Source organism: Vidua chalybeata, chromosome 9, assembly GCF_026979565.1.
Source record: "Vidua chalybeata isolate OUT-0048 chromosome 9, bVidCha1 merged haplotype, whole genome shotgun sequence".
NCBI classification, from domain to species: domain Eukaryota; kingdom Metazoa; phylum Chordata; class Aves; order Passeriformes; family Viduidae; genus Vidua; species Vidua chalybeata.
Window position 1 is genome coordinate 3,549,055 of NC_071538.1, and position 22,206 is coordinate 3,571,260.

At 45.6% G+C, this 22,206-nt stretch overlaps 1 protein-coding gene across 4 annotated transcripts in view; it reads left to right on the top strand.

Moving 5' to 3' along the window:
• The window catches only part of ABL2 (ABL proto-oncogene 2, non-receptor tyrosine kinase), a 42,458-nt gene extending 20,280 nt beyond the window's left edge, over positions 1-22,178 (top strand). Inside the window, exons 2-13 of one of the 4 annotated variants that reach the window (XM_053949931.1) lie at positions 7,089-7,259; positions 7,958-8,253; positions 8,818-9,090; positions 9,824-9,908; positions 11,527-11,704; positions 12,282-12,466; positions 12,757-12,909; positions 13,722-13,811; positions 15,047-15,220; positions 15,533-15,649; positions 15,742-15,975; positions 16,291-22,178. In XM_053949931.1, coding sequence (XP_053805906.1) covers positions 7,089-7,259; positions 7,958-8,253; positions 8,818-9,090; positions 9,824-9,908; positions 11,527-11,704; positions 12,282-12,466; positions 12,757-12,909; positions 13,722-13,811; positions 15,047-15,220; positions 15,533-15,649; positions 15,742-15,975; positions 16,291-17,432 — 3,098 coding nt within the window. In that variant the 3' untranslated portion in view covers positions 17,433-22,178. Of the gene's footprint in view, positions 1-7,088; positions 7,260-7,957; positions 8,254-8,817; positions 9,091-9,823; positions 9,909-11,526; positions 11,705-12,281; positions 12,467-12,756; positions 12,910-13,721; positions 13,812-15,046; positions 15,221-15,532; positions 15,650-15,741 lie in introns of all 4 variants that reach the window. The other 3 variants (XM_053949928.1, XM_053949932.1, XM_053949929.1) reach the window with 3 other exon arrangements.
• Positions 22,179-22,206: the final 28 nt, after the last annotated feature.

A 22,206-nucleotide genomic window follows, 5' to 3' on the forward strand; every position in this document is an offset into this window, starting at 1 on the left:
CTACTCCTTGCCCATCCCAAGTTCTTGGCTTGAAGCTGTATTTCTTGGCTTTCCTCAGTGGGTTGTTTACAATACTTAAACCTTGCCCCACTCTGTGGGAGGCCCAAGGACTAACTATGGATCTGTGCTTGACTCTAGCAAACCACATTATTAAGAGTCTGGTTGCTTGCAGGAGAGGAACACCTAGGAATGGCATTTAGCTAGTGCCTGCATTTTACCAAGGCCATGTGTGAGCTGTCTGACCCCTTCAAACTGGTGTTTTGCGCAGCCACAAGGATGTCTGCAGAAGGACTAGGTGGTCCATTTAGGTAAAGGCTGCAGTCTGTTACAGGGTAAAGGAAGTTCGTAGGTCTGCTTCAATACTACCACATTATTAGACAGCAGAAACTTGGCCTGGTCAGCACTGGTTGCTTTTCAGTGCGTAGCTTGTCTTGAGTATTTTTGGTTAGCAGGAAGCACTGAGACTTGGCTTCAGAAACAAAGCTGCTGTAGAACTTGATACTGTTCCAATCATGTCAGCAAAATAGGAAACCCACTTGCTGCTGTGTTATCTGGTTTGTTTCCTTGTATTCATTAAGGCAGAAATCCTCACACTAAGAAGCCAGTTAAAGATCGGAAGGTCCAGTGGTGTAATGTGATGTATGTTTTGAAGGTGCAGTGGAAAATACCAATTATACCAGCACTCATTAGTTACCTGATGGTCTACTTTCCATGAGAACAGTGCCTGTTGTTTGATAGTCTTAAAAGCAAGCAAATAAAATGAGTCTGTCTGTAAAACAGCATCATAGGTAATTTATTGGTGTTTAGTTTAAGGACTCAAGAGTGAAAATAAAATGAGATATGTGGCATATGCAGGGATCTTGGTGGCTTTGTGTTTGAGTTGTCCCTATGTGAAAAAATGCACACAAGTCTACACCCTGTGGGTTTTGTTGTATAATGTATCAGATTAAAACTATATGCAATAACCAGTATTTACCCTATAAAGCTCCTTGTCTTTCTCTTGCCAGTGACAAACCAGTCACTTTGACCTATGGCAAACAACACCAAATCAATTTCAGGGCTGTATTTTCATTAACACATTCTTTTCTTTCATTAAGAGACATTGAAATTCAGAGTGTAGCAAGTTTTTTAGAAGCTCCCTGAACTATACATTACAAAGTAGCATAGTCAGCAAGATTTCCTTTAATTCAACTTTTCCCCACTGCTGGGAGAACTAGAAAAATGCTTCTAAATGGATGACTTAAGTTGTACAGGAAGGGTAACCACTCTCAGGAAACAGCTTTGAAGGGCGCCACAGGGAATAGGGTGAAGAGCTGGGAAGAACGGCTGTGCCTGAAAGGTGGATTCTTACAATGAGGAAGCTGAGTGTACCAGAATTAAGTTTTTATGTCATGCACTTACTGTGAAGAGCACAGGATCAGGATGCAGATGTGGTGGATGCAGGTGTCAAAGTGATGGCCTATTGTGTAAAATATCTATCTAGGAAAATCAGTTTTAAGAGAGAGAATGCCCATCTAGAAGCCAGAAAGATGCTTGATTTTATTCTGGCTGGGTGCACTTGACAGGACCTTATGAACTGCTGTGTACTCTGTGTCCTTTGTACTAGAGAGCACCTTCAGGAGGGTGCCTGGAAAGAGTGTAGGCACAAAATTACTCTGCTGCAGGAGATTTACAGTCAAAATATTTCTCACCAATAATATCTGTGCTGGCAACTACATGATTCCCATTGGGAGCTTTTAACACACCAGCCAGCTATTAGGCTTTGGCTACAGACTCTTCTGACAGAGGCTAAAATTGATGGGGTAAGTAGGGATATGTGCAAAATACATTATTAATCCAACTTAACTTCCTGCTAATCCTTCTTTGTTCAAAATACCAATTACTCATCCCTTGTACTTTAATTAATAAGTAAATATGTTATTTTAGCTAAACTGTCACAGCTGAGACAAATCTAGCCACAAATCCATACATAGCTTGCCCTTTCCTGGTACCATTTTAGGTAAGGGTGGTTGTCACAAAGCTCATCCATGTTTTTCTGAAGCTGTGCTGGCTTTCTCCACAAATTCTGATTATTCTTTGCATCTTAACAGATATGCTAAGCTTAGTACAAATGCCAGTGTAATTCAGAGTACTTGGAGCAAATGCAAGCTGAGAAAACAGTAAACTGCAAGAAGCAAAACAAAGAGGAAAAGAGAGAAAAAAGCCTAGGAGCTCTCAAGTAAAGGTGCCTCAACCTCTGACCACTGGGTAGCATGCTGCAGGATTCACTGAGCTTGATTTTGGAAGAGGAAGAAAAGAGGTTATCCCCTTGACAGAACTTTAGGAGCAACAGTATTCAGGTGCCCTAAGTTAATTCTTTGCCTAGTTAGTTTTCCACAAATGTCAGGTGTTGGTTGCAGGGGAAATTACTCTTGTCAGAAGCAATATGGGAAAGGCAACTCCTCATCATCACAGCGTCTCCACAGTTCTGTGTACTCTTTTTCTACATTCACAGCCTTACAAAACACAGACATTTAGAACAAGCCTGCTTGCTTACCTTTAGTCTGGTTTGAATCATCATCACACGGTGCAGCTGCCCCTCTCACAGAATGGGGAAAGTCACAGATCATGGAAGTGCTGCTGTCTTGCCTCACTGGACTGCAGCAATTCCTCTCCCCCTACAAAAGCCTAAACCACAGACTTCCCTTTCCCTGCTCCCTTTTAATACCCCTCTGCAGGCCCACCACCCTCTTAGGTGTGAGACTGCCATGGGGAGTGCTGGTTTGTTAACCCTTCCATGGCCATCTGGCAGGAGGAGCCTGTCCTGCCACAAGGCAGCTCTACTAGAAAACCAGGGCTTTTAAAGAATTCATCAGCAAATCTGGGGGTTTTGAGAGGTAATTTGTTTGGGCCCTTGTGGAAACTGTCCCAAGTGTTATTAAATCAGCAAATGTGCAGCTCAGACAGGGTGCACTGTGCTGGCCTTGCTTTCTGTATCTGAGTTCCTGACACATCCAAGAGCATTCATGTGCTCAGTGTTTGTACCTCTCCAAGATGTGGATTTTCACCAACATCCTTTCCTGTTGATTCCCATAAGTAGTGCTCCAGAAGTGGTATGTGGACTGGAAAAGTGAATCAATCTGGGCGGTCCCCTTAATGGGTGATCTGTTTTGTAATTTGTGCAAAGGAATTTCTCCAAGGAAACTGTTTGCTTTCTTCCCAAACACTTTGTTACCTAACTCGTAGTGGAACAAAACTCTGTCTCTCCAGCTCATCTCAAAGTTGTTTCAACTTGCAGTGCAGTCCCCACATCCTCTGTGTGTTCAGCAGTCCCTGGAAAGCTCCACCCTCCCATCCAGTTAATAACCAGTTAGCCCAGGGCCTGATTTTCCCAGTCTCTGCTTTGCCCGCCTGGCAGCGCTTCCTTTCTCCTTGGCCCCCAGCCTTGCGAGCAGTGACTGCTGTGTGTGGAGCCCTTGTGCTCAGCCCAGGACTTGTGGTGCCAAGCAGCCTCTTTGCTATCTGGGAAGCACAGAATGAGTGTGGGGACAGTCCTCTTCCAGTCCAGCAGCTATGGGAAGGAGGGCAGACTGCTCTGCTGCCTCGGTGAGGGCGGCATGCGCTTCGCAGGTAGGATGCTCGGGGGTGTAATGCTGTCCTGTCCCTTTCCTGTGTTTTTCCAAGTGCTTCAAGGAAGATGAGGTCCTTTCAAGTCTGTCTTTGTCTTGTAGTACAAGAGCAGCCAAAGGCAGGTGTAAGGTTGCCAGCTTTTATTGGGATTTTCAGATTAGTGAAATGCTTATTTTCTATGAGCGGTTACACAGTATTTCAGAAATAGAGACCACTTCAGTACCTAATTTGACTCTGAAATTTAAAAATTAGCATATTCTACCTCCTGCTCTGAGACCAAAGAGATTGGTAATTGGAGTGTTGGCAGCAAGGGTGGAGGACAAAACACCCCTTACATGGTGGCTGGGTAGGAAAGCTTTCATATCCGGAGAGAAGCAAATTGTATTGTGGGAATAAAGAAAAGGAAGGAGATGGATGAAGCATAACCTCCTTGTGTGACTGTGTATTACTTGTTCACTAAGTGGTGATGTAAGTTTTCCATTGCATAGGAAATTAAAGTGATAATATAAGATTTATGATTAGCCTTGAAAAGGAGCTGATATAAAACGGATTTTCCTAGCTCATTTCTTGACTTTTGGTGTGGACTGAGCTCACAAACTGTTCAGCTGGAGGGGCACCATTGGTGACATGCTTTGATTATCTCTGTGATGATCATATTTCACTTCTGTGATGGGTGGTGTAGATCCCACACCGTATGGAACAGCGTGGGCTGTTATGGAATTATAACCTGCAAGAAGTACTTTTGTATCCTGGTAAAAACCCCTTTAGGTATTGGGTAACCTTTACAGTTACTTAAGCATTCAGGTCACTTTAACATGAAAGTAAAGGAAGTTAGTGAGACCTGAACTCTTAAAAGCATTTGATTTTTAGGTAATGTGATTTTTAGGTAAGCACTGTAACTAAGTGATTGAAGCTTCTCATCAAATATTAACTTCTGCTGGCTTTTTTGTACATCAAGTGGGTGTTAAGAACCTGTGCCAGCCTCCCAGGCATTCCCAAGAAAGTGGTAGGATTCCCACATCTGCTTTGACTCCCCACTGCCAGTCCAGCACAGCTCCACACGTTTCCATGTGGGCAGAACTCTTGGTGCTGAACAGAACTTGTCATTTCTGCTGGCTTCACCTTGCCTGCAGCAGCTCTAGAGCTGGGCTGGCCCTGGGCTGCTTCAGGCTATCTGTGGCTGCATGGATAAACAGTTAACTTTGTGCTGTCTGTGGAGCAGGGCTTGGCTGCTCAGTGTGTGAGCTTTTCTGGCTGGAGAAAGAAACCTAAAGGGTGCTTTGACTTAGAATAAATGTTATATTTTTGTTTAAAGCGTTTCACTGGTTGGCAGATACATAATTGAAAGTAAGAAGGTAATTAACACTCTTAAGGGATTTTGGAGCTGAAAAGTTGGGTATTTTTTGGAAACTACCTACTTTTGTGTTTGCTCTCTAGCAGAGATGTGTAAGTCAGGGTTCTCATACAGCACATTTGACTTTGTTTAAAGCATTGAAACACTCATAACACAAGTCACTGTAGGAGTATAAAGAATGTATTATGTAATTAAATACCTTTTTTTACTCCATAAAGAGAGCTGGATTTAGGAACTGGTGTTCTTTCATGGAACTTAGTATGCACACAACCAGCCCCAAGAAAATACAGTGGGATGTTGGCAGCCATGCTGTAATGTAGGTGGCTGAGCATTGAGATTTCTTATTTTCCATGATAGCTTCCAGTCTAATGGGTTAATATCTTGTAAAACTAATTGCAGTTCAGTGTTAGGAATAAGAAATATATGTAAATATTACATCTGCAGGCAGTGTAATCAAGGAACTGACATTTTGGTGCCTTAGTCTCTAGTCTCTTCTTTTTGTGCTAGGAGAACCCTGACAGAAGGCTACTTTTAGGTTATTAAGTAATTGCAAGACGAACAGGTTATGCAAGCAATAGAACTCTGAATAATTACCAGAAATGCAGTCAAAAGCCACTTAGCTATGTTTAAAATGGAAGCAGAACAAACCTCAACCACTTACTTTCTAATATACCTACAATACAGTTTAAAAATTACTTTATAGGCTGGAAATCTCCCATAGTCCTCATTTTCCAGGCTTGAGCTCTGTCCTGTGACACAGATTTTGCATATTGCTGTGCCTGTTACATGGCACAGGCTTCTTCCTGTTTTGTGTCTCACTGGCTTCCCAATTTTACTGTCCTGTGCTGCATTTGAGCTCTTTGTTCCTTTTTCAGGTGCCTTATAGACCAGCTCTTGCTCATGAGTGTGAGTCTCAGGGGCCTGTGGGGAAGGGGGTGGGTGTAGCCACACACACATTCTCTGACAGTGTCTTCTTAAAAACATCTCAAGCCTGACTACTCAGCCCATCAGAAATGGGCCAAACCAATGACTGTAAAGCAAAGAAAGCCTCAGATTTTTTTAGAGGGAACTTTTTATGTTTAGTGCATTTAATGAAATCTCTTTGCAGTATACATTTCTCTAAGTTCAACTAGAGAATTCAGAAATAGATATTGGGACAGGGGCTTAGATCTGTGCTGATAGAGAAAAAGTATATAACTTTAATAAGTACATAACTTTACAACTCCATGTTTTTGTTCCCTTGAGCAGCCCCCATGTATTAAGCCACACCATCACTGTTTTTCTTATCTTAATATTGAAATCTACTCTATTACATATTCCTGGAAAACCTCTCCATGAGTTAGAAAGCCAGTGATGGTCTTGACATAGCACTAGCATGAAGTGTTCACAGTTTTGCTTCTTACTACAGTTCTTCCTAAAACCCTGTGGATTTAGATTAGTTTTAATCATCACAAGAACTGTAGGGAGTTTTTTCTTTTATTGCTAAAAGATGTCTGATTCCTGCCCCCACTCCCTTGGAGTGACAAGTTTTCATCAGTTGTCCACTGAAACAGCAAAACAGAAGTGCTGCTGCTAAATACCCAGCATCACCTGTACTGCCTTCTGTCCCTGCTCCTGTCAGTCTTTCACCTCTGTTTACAGAGTCTTGAAATGTATTACAAATCTCTGTCATTCATGTTAATACTGAATCAGTTACTATGCCAACTTATGCATGTCATTTGTGTCATATTTCAGTCTTACCTGTATTTGTAATGTTGGTTTCAGATCCAGGCTGTGTTCGCCACAGAATCAATAAGGACAAAACATAACATTTTGTGATTGAAAGGTTTCCTTCACTACTTCATGTAATTTTAAAAAGTGTTTTTAATTGTGCACCTATTTTTAATCTATGAAGGCATAAACAATTTTGAATAGAGATGTAGATAAATAAAAGTATATATAATATAACAGATATTAAATATAATTTTTGTATTAAATAGCTTGCTACTTGGCTTATAGCGCCTAAATCACCTTCTCCAGAAGTTGGCCTCGATGATCCTTGTGGGTCCCTTCCAACTCCGGCTATTCCCTGCTTCCATGATTAGAACTGTACACAAAGTGATTGCCTGTCCTATCCTTTCCTCAGAGGCCCTGCACCGCCCCTACGGCTGCGACGTTGAGCCCCAGGCACTGAACGAAGCCATCAGATGGAGCTCCAAGGAGAACCTGCTTGGAGCCACTGAGAGCGATCCCAATCTCTTTGTTGCACTTTACGATTTTGTAGCAAGTGGTGACAACACACTCAGCATCACCAAAGGTAAGACTGGGAGTGTAGAGCAGCTGTGGGCTTGAAAACTTAGCAACAGAAATCAGGAAATGGAATCCCTGCCTGGATAGGAATGGGAATAGTGCACTTAGAGAAGGTGATTCCCTGCAGCAATGGTGGGAAGCAGACAGCCCGTCCCTCGTGGTGGTGGAGGGACACCTGCTGGGCAGTTCTGCTGGGACAGGCACAGTCCAGCCCACTGCTGTGCTAGGCTCCCCACATCACTGGCCCTGTGAGATATCTACTGTAGGAAGGGCAGAGGGAAATGGGTACATCACAGATGGTAACAGAACTTGGCAATTTCAACTGGGGGCAGAATCAAGACTCAGGCTTGCACAGACACTTTCTGATTCTGGTCAGTACATGTGTCAGAGCTGTTAAATCATATGTCATTTAAAACTTCAATAAAACAAACCTCATTCCTCCAAGAAAATAAAGTCTTCCTAGTCTAATAAGCTGGAGTACAAGAAGCTTTTTGAGTTCATCTCATTGCACTAAATCAGTGAACAGTATCCCAGGTATTCTGTCTGAGCCTTTGCTTCATGAGCACTTTATATGTAGCAGTTCAATTATAAGATGATTTTTTGTGTTAAGCTACAAACCCAGGCTCAACTGATTCTGAGTTTCTCCCTCAAGAAGACACAACAGCTTGCACTGTGCTTATTTTGTGTTTTTCTTTCTGGTCACAGGTGAGAAGTTGCGAGTCCTGGGTTACAACCAGAATGGTGAATGGAGTGAGGTACGTTCGAAGAACGGGCAGGGCTGGGTACCAAGCAACTACATCACTCCAGTGAACAGCCTGGAGAAGCACTCGTGGTACCACGGGCCGGTGTCCCGCAGTGCAGCAGAGTATCTGCTCAGCAGCCTCATCAATGGCAGCTTCCTGGTCCGGGAAAGTGAGAGCAGCCCAGGGCAGTTGTCCATCTCGCTCAGGTATGAAGGACGTGTTTACCACTACAGGATCAACACAACCTCGGATGGCAAGGTAAGGACCTCTGGACAATGCAGTGGGGAGAGGAGATGAAGATATCACCTTGCAGAATCTCAAGTTGCAGATCCAGTGTTAATATAAAAGAACATGTGCACCAAGGGTTTGGTGGTGACTCCCCAAACAGCACTTTGGAAGAAGTGCAGACAGTTCTTGTCTGGGTTGAAAGTAGCTGGGTAGCAAGGCAGCTGTGGTTGGAGGTGGGGGTAGCCTTCCACTGATCCCCTTAGAAGCAGCAGAGCTTTGGTAAGTCAGCATTTTTAACCAAGATGAAGTAGTGGCATGTTGTGTTGAGAGACATAAGAATTCCAGTTTCTAGTCCTGTAAAGCACGAGGCGGGAGACAGCACAGCTCTTAAGTGATGGCTTATATGTAGTTGCCTTCTGCAGGTAAAAATCCCACAGATTAATAGTTATTTGCCCAAAAGGAAGAGAGCAAATATTTTAAAGTCCTGGTTTTCAGATTTTTTAAAAAAATTAGAATGTTTGTACCTGTTTTCCAACGTTACTGAAAACTTCCAGCTGCCTTCATTTAAGCAGATTCCTGTTTGTTGCTTAACAGGTCTATGTGACAGCAGAAAGCCGTTTCAGCACCCTGGCAGAGCTGGTGCACCATCACTCAACAGTGGCAGATGGCCTGGTGACAACTCTGCATTACCCAGCACCCAAGTGCAATAAGCCCACCGTGTATGGAGTGTCCCCCATCCATGACAAGTGGGAGATGGAGCGTACCGACATCACCATGAAGCACAAGCTCGGGGGAGGGCAGTATGGAGAGGTCTACGTGGGGGTCTGGAAGAAATACAATCTCACAGTGGCTGTGAAAACGTTAAAGGTGAGTTTTCAGATTCCGGGCATTTTTCATTTGGTCACTGTTTATGACACGAGTAAGGAAATTATAATGTTCTCAACTTCACCTCGTGATACAAACATCAGAATGGAGTGTGCTGATCTGCATAAAATCCGTGCTTGGGAATAGCTTTGCAGATCAAAGTGACACTATCAAACTTACACCAGTGCACGTGGCTTAGAAACAAACTGGAATTTTGGCCCAACAGGAGTTGCATGTCCAAGTCAGACCAATAGAAATGGTTACAAACCCAACTTCCCTTCCTCTAGAGGAGATGTGGAGGCTTTAAGAAATTAAAGATGTAGAAAATACCTTCTATAAGCTGTCCTCCACTCCTGAAAAAAATCAGCTTCTCCATTTCTCTTGCTTTTCAAAACCTTGTTTGTTTCAACATTAACAACTGCAATTCTAAGTGGCCCCTGAATAAGTTAATTTTTATAGCTATATAGGGGAGCTAAGTCATTGATCTTGAGAGTCTTCCTCTCACCAGCCATAACAGCTACCAAATGAGCAAGCCTGGCCCTGCCGGAGTACTGCAGATGGGTCTGCAGGACAGCCAGGCACCTGTTTAGGGCTGTTACCGTTTGCTTTGGTAAAAGCCAAAACAGCAGAATGGAGACAAAGATGCCATCATTTATATTCAACAGGATGTGTGGTGTTAACCAGACCTTGGTCATGAAGGTAAATGTTCCCTTCTTTTGCTTCTCTGTCTGTCTAGGAAGATACCATGGAGGTGGAAGAGTTCTTGAAAGAAGCTGCTGTGATGAAGGAGATCAAGCATCCAAATCTAGTGCAGTTGTTAGGTGCGTGAAATGCTTTGCTCTTTGTGTTCTTACTTAGTCTTCATTTTGGCAGAAACTTGCCTGGTTTAAATGCAGTGGCAGCTTTTCTGTATTTATATAACTTCATGAATCAGGTCAGGTTATGGGGTGGTATTTTTGACAGCTTTATGTAATACTGGAGCTAAGAGACACTTAATTTTAAATAAAACATCAAATACAGTCACTTACATTAGTAGACCTTTGCTGTTGAGGCACGACTGTTACATAAAAGTTTGCAATATCATCCTCCTGCTGGTTTATGTCCTTGGCCTTAAACATGCTCCAGGGTTCAGTGATCAGGTTCAGATTCCTTCTCTGCTCTGTTGAATCAGATTTACAAAATCATTTTCTGTGGCTTATTTTTCTGAAAGAACAGGAAAAAATTGTAAGAAAATTTAAAGTGAAATGAAAAATTCTGTTGGAAGCACAACAAATACCATTCTCCATACTTCTCAAATCAGAGACATTTACAGAAAAGGCTGCATTGAAAAGAACAAATTAATCCATAATTAGGCAGAAGACACCAGATTGCTGTTGCTGTGAGGAACTCTGTGTATCACCAAATAAGTACATGAGATCAAATAACTAAGGACTGGAAAAAATCCGCAGGCTTTACATCGTGACTCTGCCCTGTTGTCTCACTGGCAGATGCATGATATGATGACCATTATTAAATACTTTTCATAGCTGTTAAATCTACATGCACAAAGATTCTTAAGAAGACACCCTAAACCTTTACTAGTGTTTAATTGCCTCTGGATTTCTGACACTTTCAGAAGCAGAGCTGTCAAGCCAAGCCTAGGATGAGAGGAGAAATGTGCAGAATGTGAAGGCTTTTACTAATGGCAACTGTTCTGTACCCATTTTTTAAAAAGGGCACAGATGAAGTGTGTGCCAGTCCTGTCTGGTTCCAGGAGCAGGGCTCAGAGTTTTGTCATCAGAGAGCTGCATTTTTACTCTTTCTGGTGCATAGTGCTTTACTCCTGAATGTGTAAAGAGCTGCAGGGGGTGTCCCAGAGCTGTGACAAGAGTATCCTGTTGCTCTCCTTCTCCGTCTTGACATGCTTTGTACAGTGACTGTAGCAAGGAGTCATCCCAGGAATGTGTGAGAATGCTGCTCTAGGAGCAGGTCCCACCGTGCTGATTCCTTACCCAGCACATGGGAGTGCTTCACATTACTCTGTAGTGACATTTCAGTCTGGAAATCTTGCCAGCTGACAGGTACCTGCTTCCAGTTGGCCAGTCTTCAGCTTTATGAAGGCAGAGGGGGGAAGAAAAGCAAACTGCATGTTCATAATTCTCCTTTTTCTTTCTGTAACCTTTCAAAGAACAGAACTACTGCTTCATGAATATTAGATAGGAATAGTGGTGCTTTTATAGACATGTTTCTCTCTATTCATAAAGTGCATGGAGAGAAAAACAGACAGAAACTCTGAGTTTGGGCTGCACTGACCTGGTCTTGTTCATGGAAGTCTTCACTTTCCCAGAAAAACACTCAGTGGTACAAAATGCAATGGTACACAAATAAATGGCTGTTAAATCAGGAACAGTGGTGAGAAAAGGAAGCTTTATTCACATGCTGCCTGCTCCTCCCTGGCAGGTGTGTGCACCCTGGAGCCCCCCTTTTACATCGTGACAGAGTACATGCCCTACGGGAACCTGCTGGACTACCTGCGCGAGTGTAACCGCGAGGAGGTCAGCGCTGTCGTGCTGCTCTACATGGCCACCCAGATCTCCTCTGCCATGGAGTACCTGGAGAAGAAGAACTTCATCCACAGGTGGGTGAAGTCATGTTGAGCTGGTACAGATTCAGATTGCAATGATAAACAGGCCACCAGAATGATGGGCTGGGAATTCCAGCTTTTGAGGAGGTTTCTTCCACGGTTGGGATTCGCACTGGCTTATCCATTGGCTGTGTTGGCTTCAGTACTGTCTTGCAATAGCTTCTCCCCAGGACTTTCATAGCAATCTTGTGCCCAACTGCCTGGTATCACCTGTGTGCAGACAGTGCCCATCCAAAGCCCTGTTTAAATGCAGAAAACGCTGTGCCATAAGCCTGTTACCACAGTGTGATGAGCTGCTGATCCCATCCTATCCTCAGGAAACATAAACTTGGCACCGTAACAGCCACCATTACTGAAAAATTAATAGAATTTAAAAAGTTAATCCTAATCCAGATTTACGTCATTGCTCCTAAGAATAAGTCAACTCAGTTTTTGACACTGTTCAGGGCAAAGCTCACCTTGCTACCTACTGTATACAGAGAGCACTTCCTGATTGAGGGGAGCAGGGCCCCAAAACTGCATTCAAAAGCCCTGCTGCTGCTGCAGTGGTGTCCTTTGTTCCTTTGTGCAGGGACCTGGCAGCACGGAACTGCTTAGTTGGAGAAAACCACGTGGTGAAGGTGGCTGACTTTGGCTTAAGTCGACTCATGACTGGTGATACCTACACAGCCCATGCTGGGGCCAAGTTCCCAATCAAATGGACAGCTCCTGAGAGCCTGGCCTACAACACCTTTTCAATCAAATCAGATGTGTGGGGTAAGAAAACTCACCTTCAGCATCCTTTTCTTGTTAATTTTGGTTTTCTTCTGCCAGTCCAGACAACAACTTACTTTCTGGCCTGGGCAGAAACCCTTGTGAAGATAGTCACATGCCAGGCCAGAACTTCATGAATCTATAACATTTTTAGCATGTGATGTCTCCACGTAGACCAGCCTGAAATACCTGCAAGGAAACAATGCTGCTTCAAGCTGCACTGAAGGCCACATATTAATGAACAACAAAAGGGCAGACTTATGACCTGGAATTCTGTTTTCTTCCTTTTGCAGCCTTTGGGGTGCTGTTATGGGAAATTGCTACCTATGGGATGTCACCATATCCAGGCATTGACCTCTCTCAGGTGTATGATCTGCTGGAAAAGGGCTATCGGATGGAGCAACCAGAGGGGTGCCCTCCCAAGGTGTATGAACTGATGAGGGCATGTGAGTATCTTCTTCCACTTTTGGGGACAAAGCGTGGGAAGGTGGGAGGAATCTGTAATTAACAGCAATACCTGATCCTCAGCATGCCAAAGTTAGGGTGGGCTTCAGTTATGAAACAAAGAAGGTGGGGAATGATGAAGGATATTACTGCTTAAAAAACCTTAAGGAAGCTGACAAAAGCCCAAAAGCTGGGACTTTATATGATCATAATGCAAAACAAGCAGAATGCCAGTCACTTTCCAGACCCTATGGTGATACCAGCAGACAGTGCTTCCAAAGTACATTCTTCTAGTGCAGATTTCTAGCTACAGAAATTACACTTTTCATCATGATACTCTTCTGTAACTTCCCAAGCTCCATCTAGGATCAAGGCACTCCCCTCCTCTTTCCCCCAGAGGGTCCACACATCCTTCTTTTGGAAGGGTCTGCCTGAAATTCAGTATTAAGAGCATGGGAGCAGGATGCTGCCTGAAGCTTTACACACTCAGTTATCTGTGACTGGGCTAGATGTGTTCAGTCCAAGCAGCCAGGGTAGCAAATACAGAATTGTCCTTTGCCCAAACAATTCAGAAAGGGGGGATAGGGAGATCAGAAAAGAGCTAGGATTTTTAGAATTGGTTCCTTCTTCTCATGATTTTTTTCTGAGGATACAGTAGGGTACTAACTGCTGCCATGAATCAGTACCTGTGAATGACTCTAAAGCCTGTTTAGCAGTAGGTCAGAGTCTGACTACTTTCTGTCTGCTTGGACAGAAGAAAAATTCATCTCCGTGTTTCAGGCACTGAGACTTACTCTGCTTTCTGGCATTGCAGGCTGGAAGTGGAACCCACCAGACCGACCTTCCTTTGCTGAGACCCACCAGGCTTTTGAAACCATGTTCCATGACTCGAGCATCTCAGAGGGTGAGAGCTGCTGTTGTTTTCTTCCTGAAACAGCACTGGAGGTTATCCCTAGAGTGCTGTGTTTCATGGATGGGCCCTTAAGGCTCATCTGCTGGCACTGGGGTTGAAATGGGAGCTTCATTCCTTATTCTTTTAGCCATAATTGGGATAAATACATTTTCTTACTTGTTTCACAAATACTGAATCAACTTCAGACATGTTCCAGTGCAAGGAACAGTGTCATTTCATTTGAGCAGTAAATGCCAAAGAGCTGATTTAAAGAATATTGTCTCCTCTATCAGAGGAAATCTCTTGTTTTCCAGGCTGAAGAGTGAGGAATAGTAAGTGATGGAGAGAAAGATGCGTGCCTATCACAGTCCCTTGCTGACTGCAGCAATTAGGTCATGAAATATTATTCTACCAGCCTCCACTTTTAAAAAAGTGTGCTTTAATCTCTGGATTTTCTGCTTAGCTACTTCTAGGAGCAAATCTGTGCAGCTCAAGTCTGAAATATAATCTACCAGGAGGTAAATACTGGTGAGAAATGTGATACTATTCATCAGACAAGAAGAAATGTCAGAGCATTTTGCTCAATTTTTAAATTAAATATGCAACTGATCCATCAACTTCCCTACTACAGAGAAAACACACCAAATGGAATTTTACCAGTGAGGATCTATAATAGACACATCCAGTGGCCACACAAATGCCAAGCTGGGTGTGGCCAGGAGGTTGTGGGGTTTTTTTCTGTATTTGTTTTCTTTTTCTTTTTGTTAACCTATTGTTGACATGTAATTTTCATTTCTTCATCTAGAGAGATGCAGTGCTTTGCCTCAAGCAAAGCAACTTAGACCCAGATTCCAGGGAGGGCAAAACTTTGGGGGTGCATCAGTAGGACGCACCTTGACTGAAAACAGGCAAATGCATGCAGTGCTGCCTTTAGCTCTTGAGCAGCCTTTAATAGACCCCTTGTACAGATCCTACCACTGCTTTCTTTTTTTTTTTTTTTTTTTTTTTTTTTTTTTTTTTTTTTTTTGGCTGAATTGATAAAAATGTAAATGAGTTTGAAATGGTTAGGAAAAATGTCTGACCCTGAATACCTCTAGATCTGAACAAAGATTAAATCCATAAATTATGTATTTCTCAGTCATGGATCTCTTCCTGCCAGTCTGTGTTTCCAGCAAAGACTCGGGTTTTTTTATTTTCCTCTTCCTTTGCTAGTCTCTGTTTTGATTATTCCATATTTTTCCTTACAGAGGTAGCAGAGGAGCTTGGAAGAACAGCCTTGTCCTCATCCATCATTCCTTACCTGCCCCGCTTACCCATGCTTCCCTCCAAAACAAGAACACTGAAGAAACAGGCAGAGAACAAGGAGAACATTGAAGGAACACAGGACACTGTGGAGCACTCAGCATCCAGCTCAGCACCAGGTGTGGGCACAGGGTGTAAATTCTCAGAGAAACAAAGAGCAATGTGACCATGGGCATGCTTTGTGCTGCTGTGATAATTATTTACTAGCAAATAGAAAATACTGTAGTTTTTTCAGTGTTCTTTTAGTAAATCCCATTGTATTTTTTCTTTCAAATTCAGTTTTGCTACTCTTTTTTAAGGGACAGCTTCAAAACGAAATACAGCAATAGATTTCCTCCTATACGTAGGGTATTTGGAAAGGAGCAGAAAATTACAGGAAAAGAGCTAAAAGTGAAAGAAAAGAGCAACTCTTTTCTGATCTCTCTCCAAAGTGGCCTCCTCAGTACAGACAACAGACAAGTCACATACAGAAATGAAAGAAAGTAAAGAAAAAATAAAATGCAAGTGCTCGCTTCTTCCCTCATTATATCTCTGCAGCACCTGGGCAGGTAAATACACCAGGCATATAAAACCCAGTGCAGGTCAGGGAGGTGAAAATGGAATTAGATTGTCCAGATTGACACCTGTTTCTCCTGCCCAGGTTTCTTCAGAAGCACACAGCCAACAGGCGGGTCCCCCGCGCTGCCCCGCAAGCAGAGGGACAAGTCCCCCAGCAGCCTCCTGGAGGATGCCAAAGAGACCATGTTCACCAGGGACAGGAAAGGGGGCTTCTTCAGCTCCTTCATGAAGAAGAGGAATGCTCCCACACCTCCCAAGCGCAGCAGCTCCTTCCGGGAGATGGAGAATCAGCCTCATAAGAAATACGAGCTGACGGGTAACTTTTCCTCTGTTGCTTCCTTGCAGCACGTGGACGGGTTCTCCTTTGCTCCCGCACAGCAGGACACGAGCCTGGCTCCCCCCAAGTGCTACGGAGGGGGCTTTGTACAGAGGACCTTCTACAGCGAGGAGGGCACTGGGCCCAGCAATGCTGGGGCTGTGAGCACTGGTGGAGGGTGGTCGGGCATCACTGGCTTCTTCACGCCACGCCTGATTAAAAAGACGCTGGGTTTACGAGCAGGAAAACCCACTGGCAATGAAGAAGCTTCAAAGCCTTTTCCAAGGTCAAACTCTACATCTTCCATGTCCTCAGGGCTTCCAGAACAGGATAGGATGGCAATGACCCTTCCCAGAAATTCCCAGAGGTCAAAGATTCAGCTGGAACGGACTGTATCCACCTCCTCCCAGCCCGATGAGAGCACAGAGAGGGCCAGTGACCTGATTCCCAAAAGGTTTGAAGAAGGCCCTGCTTTGACCAGAGAGAGACCAAAAGCAAAACTCTTGCCAAGGGGTGCCACAGTACTCCCTTTTCGAACTCCCTCCATGTCAGAAGAAAAGGAGGGTCCAGGGCTAGTGGCAGCTCCTAAGGGCAAGGAAAAAAACAGTGGCCCACGACAAGGAGCCCTTGAGGATGGCGAGAGGCCGGGGTGGTCATCTCCAGTAAAGGCTGCAGCAATAATTCCAACCACTCATAACCACAAAGTGCCAGTCCTAATCTCACCCACTCTAAAACACACTCCAGCAGACGTGCAGCTCATTGGCACAGACTCTCAGGGTAATAAATTTAAGCTCTTATCTGAGCATCAGGTCACTTCTTCTGGCGACAGGGACCGGCCCAGACGGGTAAAACCAAAGTGTGCTCCACCTCCACCACCGGTGATGCGGCTCCTCCAGCAGCCAGCTGCCTGCTCGGATGCAGCAGAAGAGCTGAGCGGTGTGGCGGGAGCGCAGCACGGACTGGAATCCAATGAAGGGAGTAAGAAGGCAGCAGCAGCACCTGTTGGTGGAAAATCTGGGAGGCCCGCGATGCCTCCGCCCCAAGTGCCTCTGTCATCGTCTTCCACCTCCCCAGTGAAAATGGCCAATGGCACGGCCGGCACCAAGGTAGCGCTGAGAAAGACCAAACAGGCGGCTGAGAAAATCCCCGCAGACAAGATCAGCAAGGAGGCACTGCTGGAGTGCGCGGGTCTCCTCTCAAGCGCCATCGCCGAGCCCACGCCCAACAGCCAGCTGGTGGACACGGGGCACCAGCTGCTGGATTACTGCTCAGGCTACGTGGACTGCATCCCGCACACGCGCAACAAATTTGCCTTCCGGGAAGCCGTGAGCAAACTGGAACTCAGCCTGCAGGAGCTGCAGGTGTCCTCGACAGCTGCTGGCGTCCATGGGGCGAGCCCCGTCCTTAATAACTTATTGTCATGTGTCCAAGAAATCAGTGATGTGGTGCAGAGGTAGCTACTGTCAATCTGGGTAAGAGAAACACACACGGGGAGGGAGGGACTGTTTTTCTGTACTGATCCTTTCAAAAGGAAAGACTGATACTTGAGTATGTGAAGTACCTCAGATCACTGAGTTCTCCTCACGTTTACAGGTTCATCTCAAAAAATTGGGGATGGAGAGGATAGATTAAAGCTGTAAGGGGCAGAATATCAAAGATCTGTCCCCACCTAGTCAGGCTGATCTGCTTGGTATGGCAAGGGAAAGAAAGTTCCTTCTCCTCCCCTACAGAGGCAGGAGAACCCATGGCAGGTTCTCCCTCTGGGCAGGATGGTGGTGACAGCCAGAATCCTGGGGTGGCTGCAGCTGTCTGGCTGCACAGATTCTGCCCTGGCTGCACTCACCTGTGCTTTGCTGTCCTGACAAGGCCAAGGAAAAGCACTGGGGCTTTGCTGGTACCAAGGGCAGAGCAGCCGGAGCAGCTTGGGAGGGGGGGTCATGTACAGCTGGGGAAAAGGTCTAATGCACTGACAGTATTCAGAGCTGCTGGAGGTGGATGCACTGGTCTGGATGGCTTAACTTCCACAGCACTGTTGCTGCTGTAATGAGAACTGCAAGATTAGTTAATATATGAAACTGTCCCCTTTCCCTCCTGTCCACCTCATCCACCATGTTCTCATTGTCATTGTATTGGAAGTGTCAGGGATGCTGGGCATACTTACCACTGGAATTCCCCCTTCCCACCACACAGCCTTCACTCAGCTGATACCTATTTCTAGTGGTCTAGCACAGGTGCTGCTTGATGGTCATTTTTGAGTAGTTTGGGGCTCTTGCAGAACTTGCCAGTGTTGTTGGTGGGGTGGGTAGGTTCTTCCTTTTTTTTAAGTTCTAGATTGCTTTAAACTTGTTACCAGGTTGACTCCCCAGTTCAGTTTGATCACTGTGAGGACCCATGGTAGGTAAGGCAGAGCCTCTGCTCTGCCCCCCTGGCTGTTCTCCACATTCCTTTAGCAGTCACAGCACTGCAGGGCCAGCTGGAGAACCAGAAAGTACAGCCCAGCCTGCCCACCATATGTCCTTACTGCTGCAGGATTCCCTGGACCTGTCCCTAACCCTTCACACTACCAGATTCCTGGGATTTGTTCTGGTGTTTACCTGTGTCACAGGCTTCCAGCTTCTCTACATCCCAAGGTGATAAAGTATGGCAGCACACAGGAAACACCAGAGGTATCTCCATTTATTTATTCCTGTATTTTAAAGGCTAGACCAGAATCCTGTGCTGTGGTGTAGGGAATGTGCCCATAACTTGTGCACTTCTGTGCCTGAGGCGTGGCAACAAAAAGCTGTGGCTCTGCCTTGAAGGGTTCCCACTGGGTCTCTAATGCCTTCTAACAACCCCAGAATGAGAGCAGCTGAGTGGTTGGCATTGTCATTCTTGGTTCTTGTGCTGTTTGCAGACTGTTGTGGCCTCAAAAAGCTGGTCTGTGTCTATGCACAACTCCCCAAGGTGTAAATGTAGGAAGAGCTCAGTTGCTGGTTTGTGAAAGGAAACAGGCCTGAAACCTGGCTCCAAATACAGCTTACCTGCATGCTGCTGCTCACTTCACACTGCTGCTGATAGAGGATCTCACTTGCTTTGCACCTTAAGTCTTTATTTTTTTTGGCTGAAATGCTTTCTAAACTTGTTTTTCAAGTGTGGCTGTGCTGCCTTTAGTCTGAGCATTTGGAGTGGAGCTGTGGCACAGGTGTGACTTTAGAAGATGGGCACTTTGTTTCTGTCTAGAAGCACATGTTGGTGCTTGGAAGCAGGCTGGGTGTCTCAGCAAATGTCCCTGTTTTTTCCACAGAGCATAGTGAGACAGGCCTGGAAAAATCTTTAGAAATGGGCTGAGAATCCTCATTTCATTACTGGTCTGAGCTAAGCAAAGTTGTTTCAGGGTGTGTGGCGGCAAAGCAGAGGAGCAGCACATGAGGTACAATGGACCAATGAGCTTCTGTAGCCCAGTAAGTGAAGTGGTGAGGGGGAAAAAGAACCAAGCAACCCCTGGTGCTGGCAAGTCCTGATCCCCTGCAGCCCTCAGGGCTGTCCCAAGGCTCTTCCACAGGCAGAGCACCAACCCCTAATCTCCTAGACTTTACTGAGGGCTTTTGTGGTTTACCTTATCTCTTTCAGTCATCTTCAGGTGTGCATCCAAACTGACTGCCTTTGGAAAGGTGACCTGCAAAGGGAAGGTGGCTTGTGGCATTGCTTCACATGGCCTGTCAAACAATCAGAAGGATTTAGAAGGTGGGGGGGCTCTCTTTTCTTCAGGGCAGAAGGATAGGTCTTGCTTACCCTGGCAGGCCATCACATGGTTCCATGATTGTACTGCTGCTCAGCCTGGGACAAAGGGGCTGGAATTGAAGGGATGCCAGGGGAAAGGAATCTTAACCAGAACATTTTAAAGTTTTGCCCAATTCTGATGAGTATTTTGAAAGAAACTTTTTTTTTTTTTCCCTAAATGCCAGTCTTCCAGAAAAGCTGCAGCAAAAGTGGTAGAATAGCAACATGGAATTTCTAACTACTAGAACTACTGGAACTCTCCTCTTGCAGCCCTTTCTGAAGAAAGCACCTGTGTCCCAATGAACACTGTGAGCCGTCCCCACTTCCTTTCAGGTGCCCCATTTTCTCCTTGCCACCGCAGCAGGAGATGGGCAGTGGGACAGGGCAGCATCCAACTGCTTTTCCAGAGTCACAGAATGGCTGAGGTTGGAGGGTACTTTGGAGGTCACCTGGTCCAAACACTCCTCCCAAGCAGGGCCACCAAGAGTCACCTGTGAGGACCATGTCCAGGCAGCTTTTGGGCATCTCCAAGCACAGAGACTCTACAACCCCTGTGCCCAATACAGGAGCCCCTTTAGTGCTGACCCCTCCTGTGGTGCAAAATCAAAGGCCGGTGGAATTTGGGGATTTGCCTGTTGTCATGGGAAGGGTTTTCCCTGCCCTTACCTATCATCTAACATCAGGTAGGCACATTGTGGCAGAGGCAGTGCTGACTTGACAGGGTTTCTTTTCCCCCTAAAGTGGAGGCTGCAGAATTGCTGGGACTTCTGCTGCCCTGGAGCAGATTCCCAAACTGCAATGTTCCCCTGCCCTCTGGCAGGATAGCAAGAGGAATCTGGGAAAGCTGGTTCTGCTGTAAATTACCATCCAGTTGTCCTTCCTTCCACTGCTGCTTCTAAAACTTTTACCATTCCCTCTCCCTTTAGCTAGGTCTGCCTTTCTCTTCAGCCTTAAAGGTCTCCACTGTGGCCAGTTCTCTGTTTTCAGCCTGGCACCAGACGTGCAAAGGAATGTGTGGGTGCTGACACCCCATTATTTGTCTCAGTGAAGAGCACTTCATGCTCCATGGTTTGGGGAGGGGACAAGGCAGAAGTCCTGTTATTTCTTCCCCTCAGCACTGTCAGACAGATGTGGGGGCACAGCTGGAGCTGGGCTCTCTCTCTTGCACTGCTGTGGGCCAGAATTTAAAGCAGTTGTCTTTGCCATGGGAATGGCACCCACGGGCCTGGTACTGCCAAGCACAAAGCACAGAGTGAGCTCAGGGGGCCACATTCTCTTCCTACCATTGTGGGAATTAGCTGACTCACAGGTGCAATTCTCTCTTCTTCCTGCACTGTACACCCTTAACCCAAGTGGTGCACTTGATTTAGTCATGTTCTTCATTAGTGTGGGCAGGGGTGAAGCTGAGCTAGGAGTCGGGGTCTTGGGACTGCATCAGCTTCAGCAGTGGGAAAGGGGAATTGAAGGGAGCAGCGTTGCTGATGCAGAACAAGCAGGGAGGGAGAGAGGAAGGTTTTGCTTGTCCTCCTCAGGATTTTCTCCTGGGTGCCACTGGCCCTGTGTCTGTGAACCATGGCCAAACACGAAGGCTGACATCTGTCAGTGTGTTTTTGCAGGAGTTGTGGGGCACAGGGAACCAAACCCCACAGTGGAGACAGGGCAGCCCCTCCCTACCAGGCAGAGGTGTGGGGTGGGTTACACTGCAGCCACAGAGCAGTCCCAACCCTCATGTCCTACACTTACCTGAGGCAGGCTTTTCCTCCAGGGCATCCACAGCACTGACAGGCACCAGTGACTCCACAGGATGGTGGTTACAAAGCCATCAGGCTGCTGCCTTCTCTGTGACACAGCTCAGCCCTGCTGCTCACCAGGAGCTGGCAGGGAGACTTAAAGGTAACTGCAGCACATGTGGAAACCTCCCAGGGCACTGTCCAGCACGGTGGCTGCTGGGGTGGTGCTGCACATCCCTGGAGTGTGGAACAAAGCCCTCAGCCCATTCTCTGGTAGCAGGCCACAGGAGGTTCTGGGACACTGACTCGTTTCTCACAGCTCCAGGCTAAGCAATGTCTGTACCAAAGGAGGTCGTTCTTCCCCATGTGTCTGTTGTGCACGGGAGGCGGAGCCTGCTTGGCTCACATGGCACTGTTTGTGTTAGTAGTGAACTCGCTGAGGGCAGGAATGGATTGAAATGAATCACGTTAATCACCATCACTCTTAGCAGTGTTGTCAACTGTTTTTGTTTTTTAATTGTTACTGTAATATATTTTGGTTGTTTTTCTAATTTAATTCTCTCACTATCGTCTGACTGTGAACTGCGAACAGTGTTAAACGTGATGTAAATAAGGCCCTTGGAAGGGCCTCTTTGCCTGTCGTTCCACAAAGTTTTGCCAATTTGCATTTTGTTTTAAATAAAGATTGCAATATTTTATTGGCAAAAACCACTTGAGTAGATGCTGGGTGGTTTTTTTT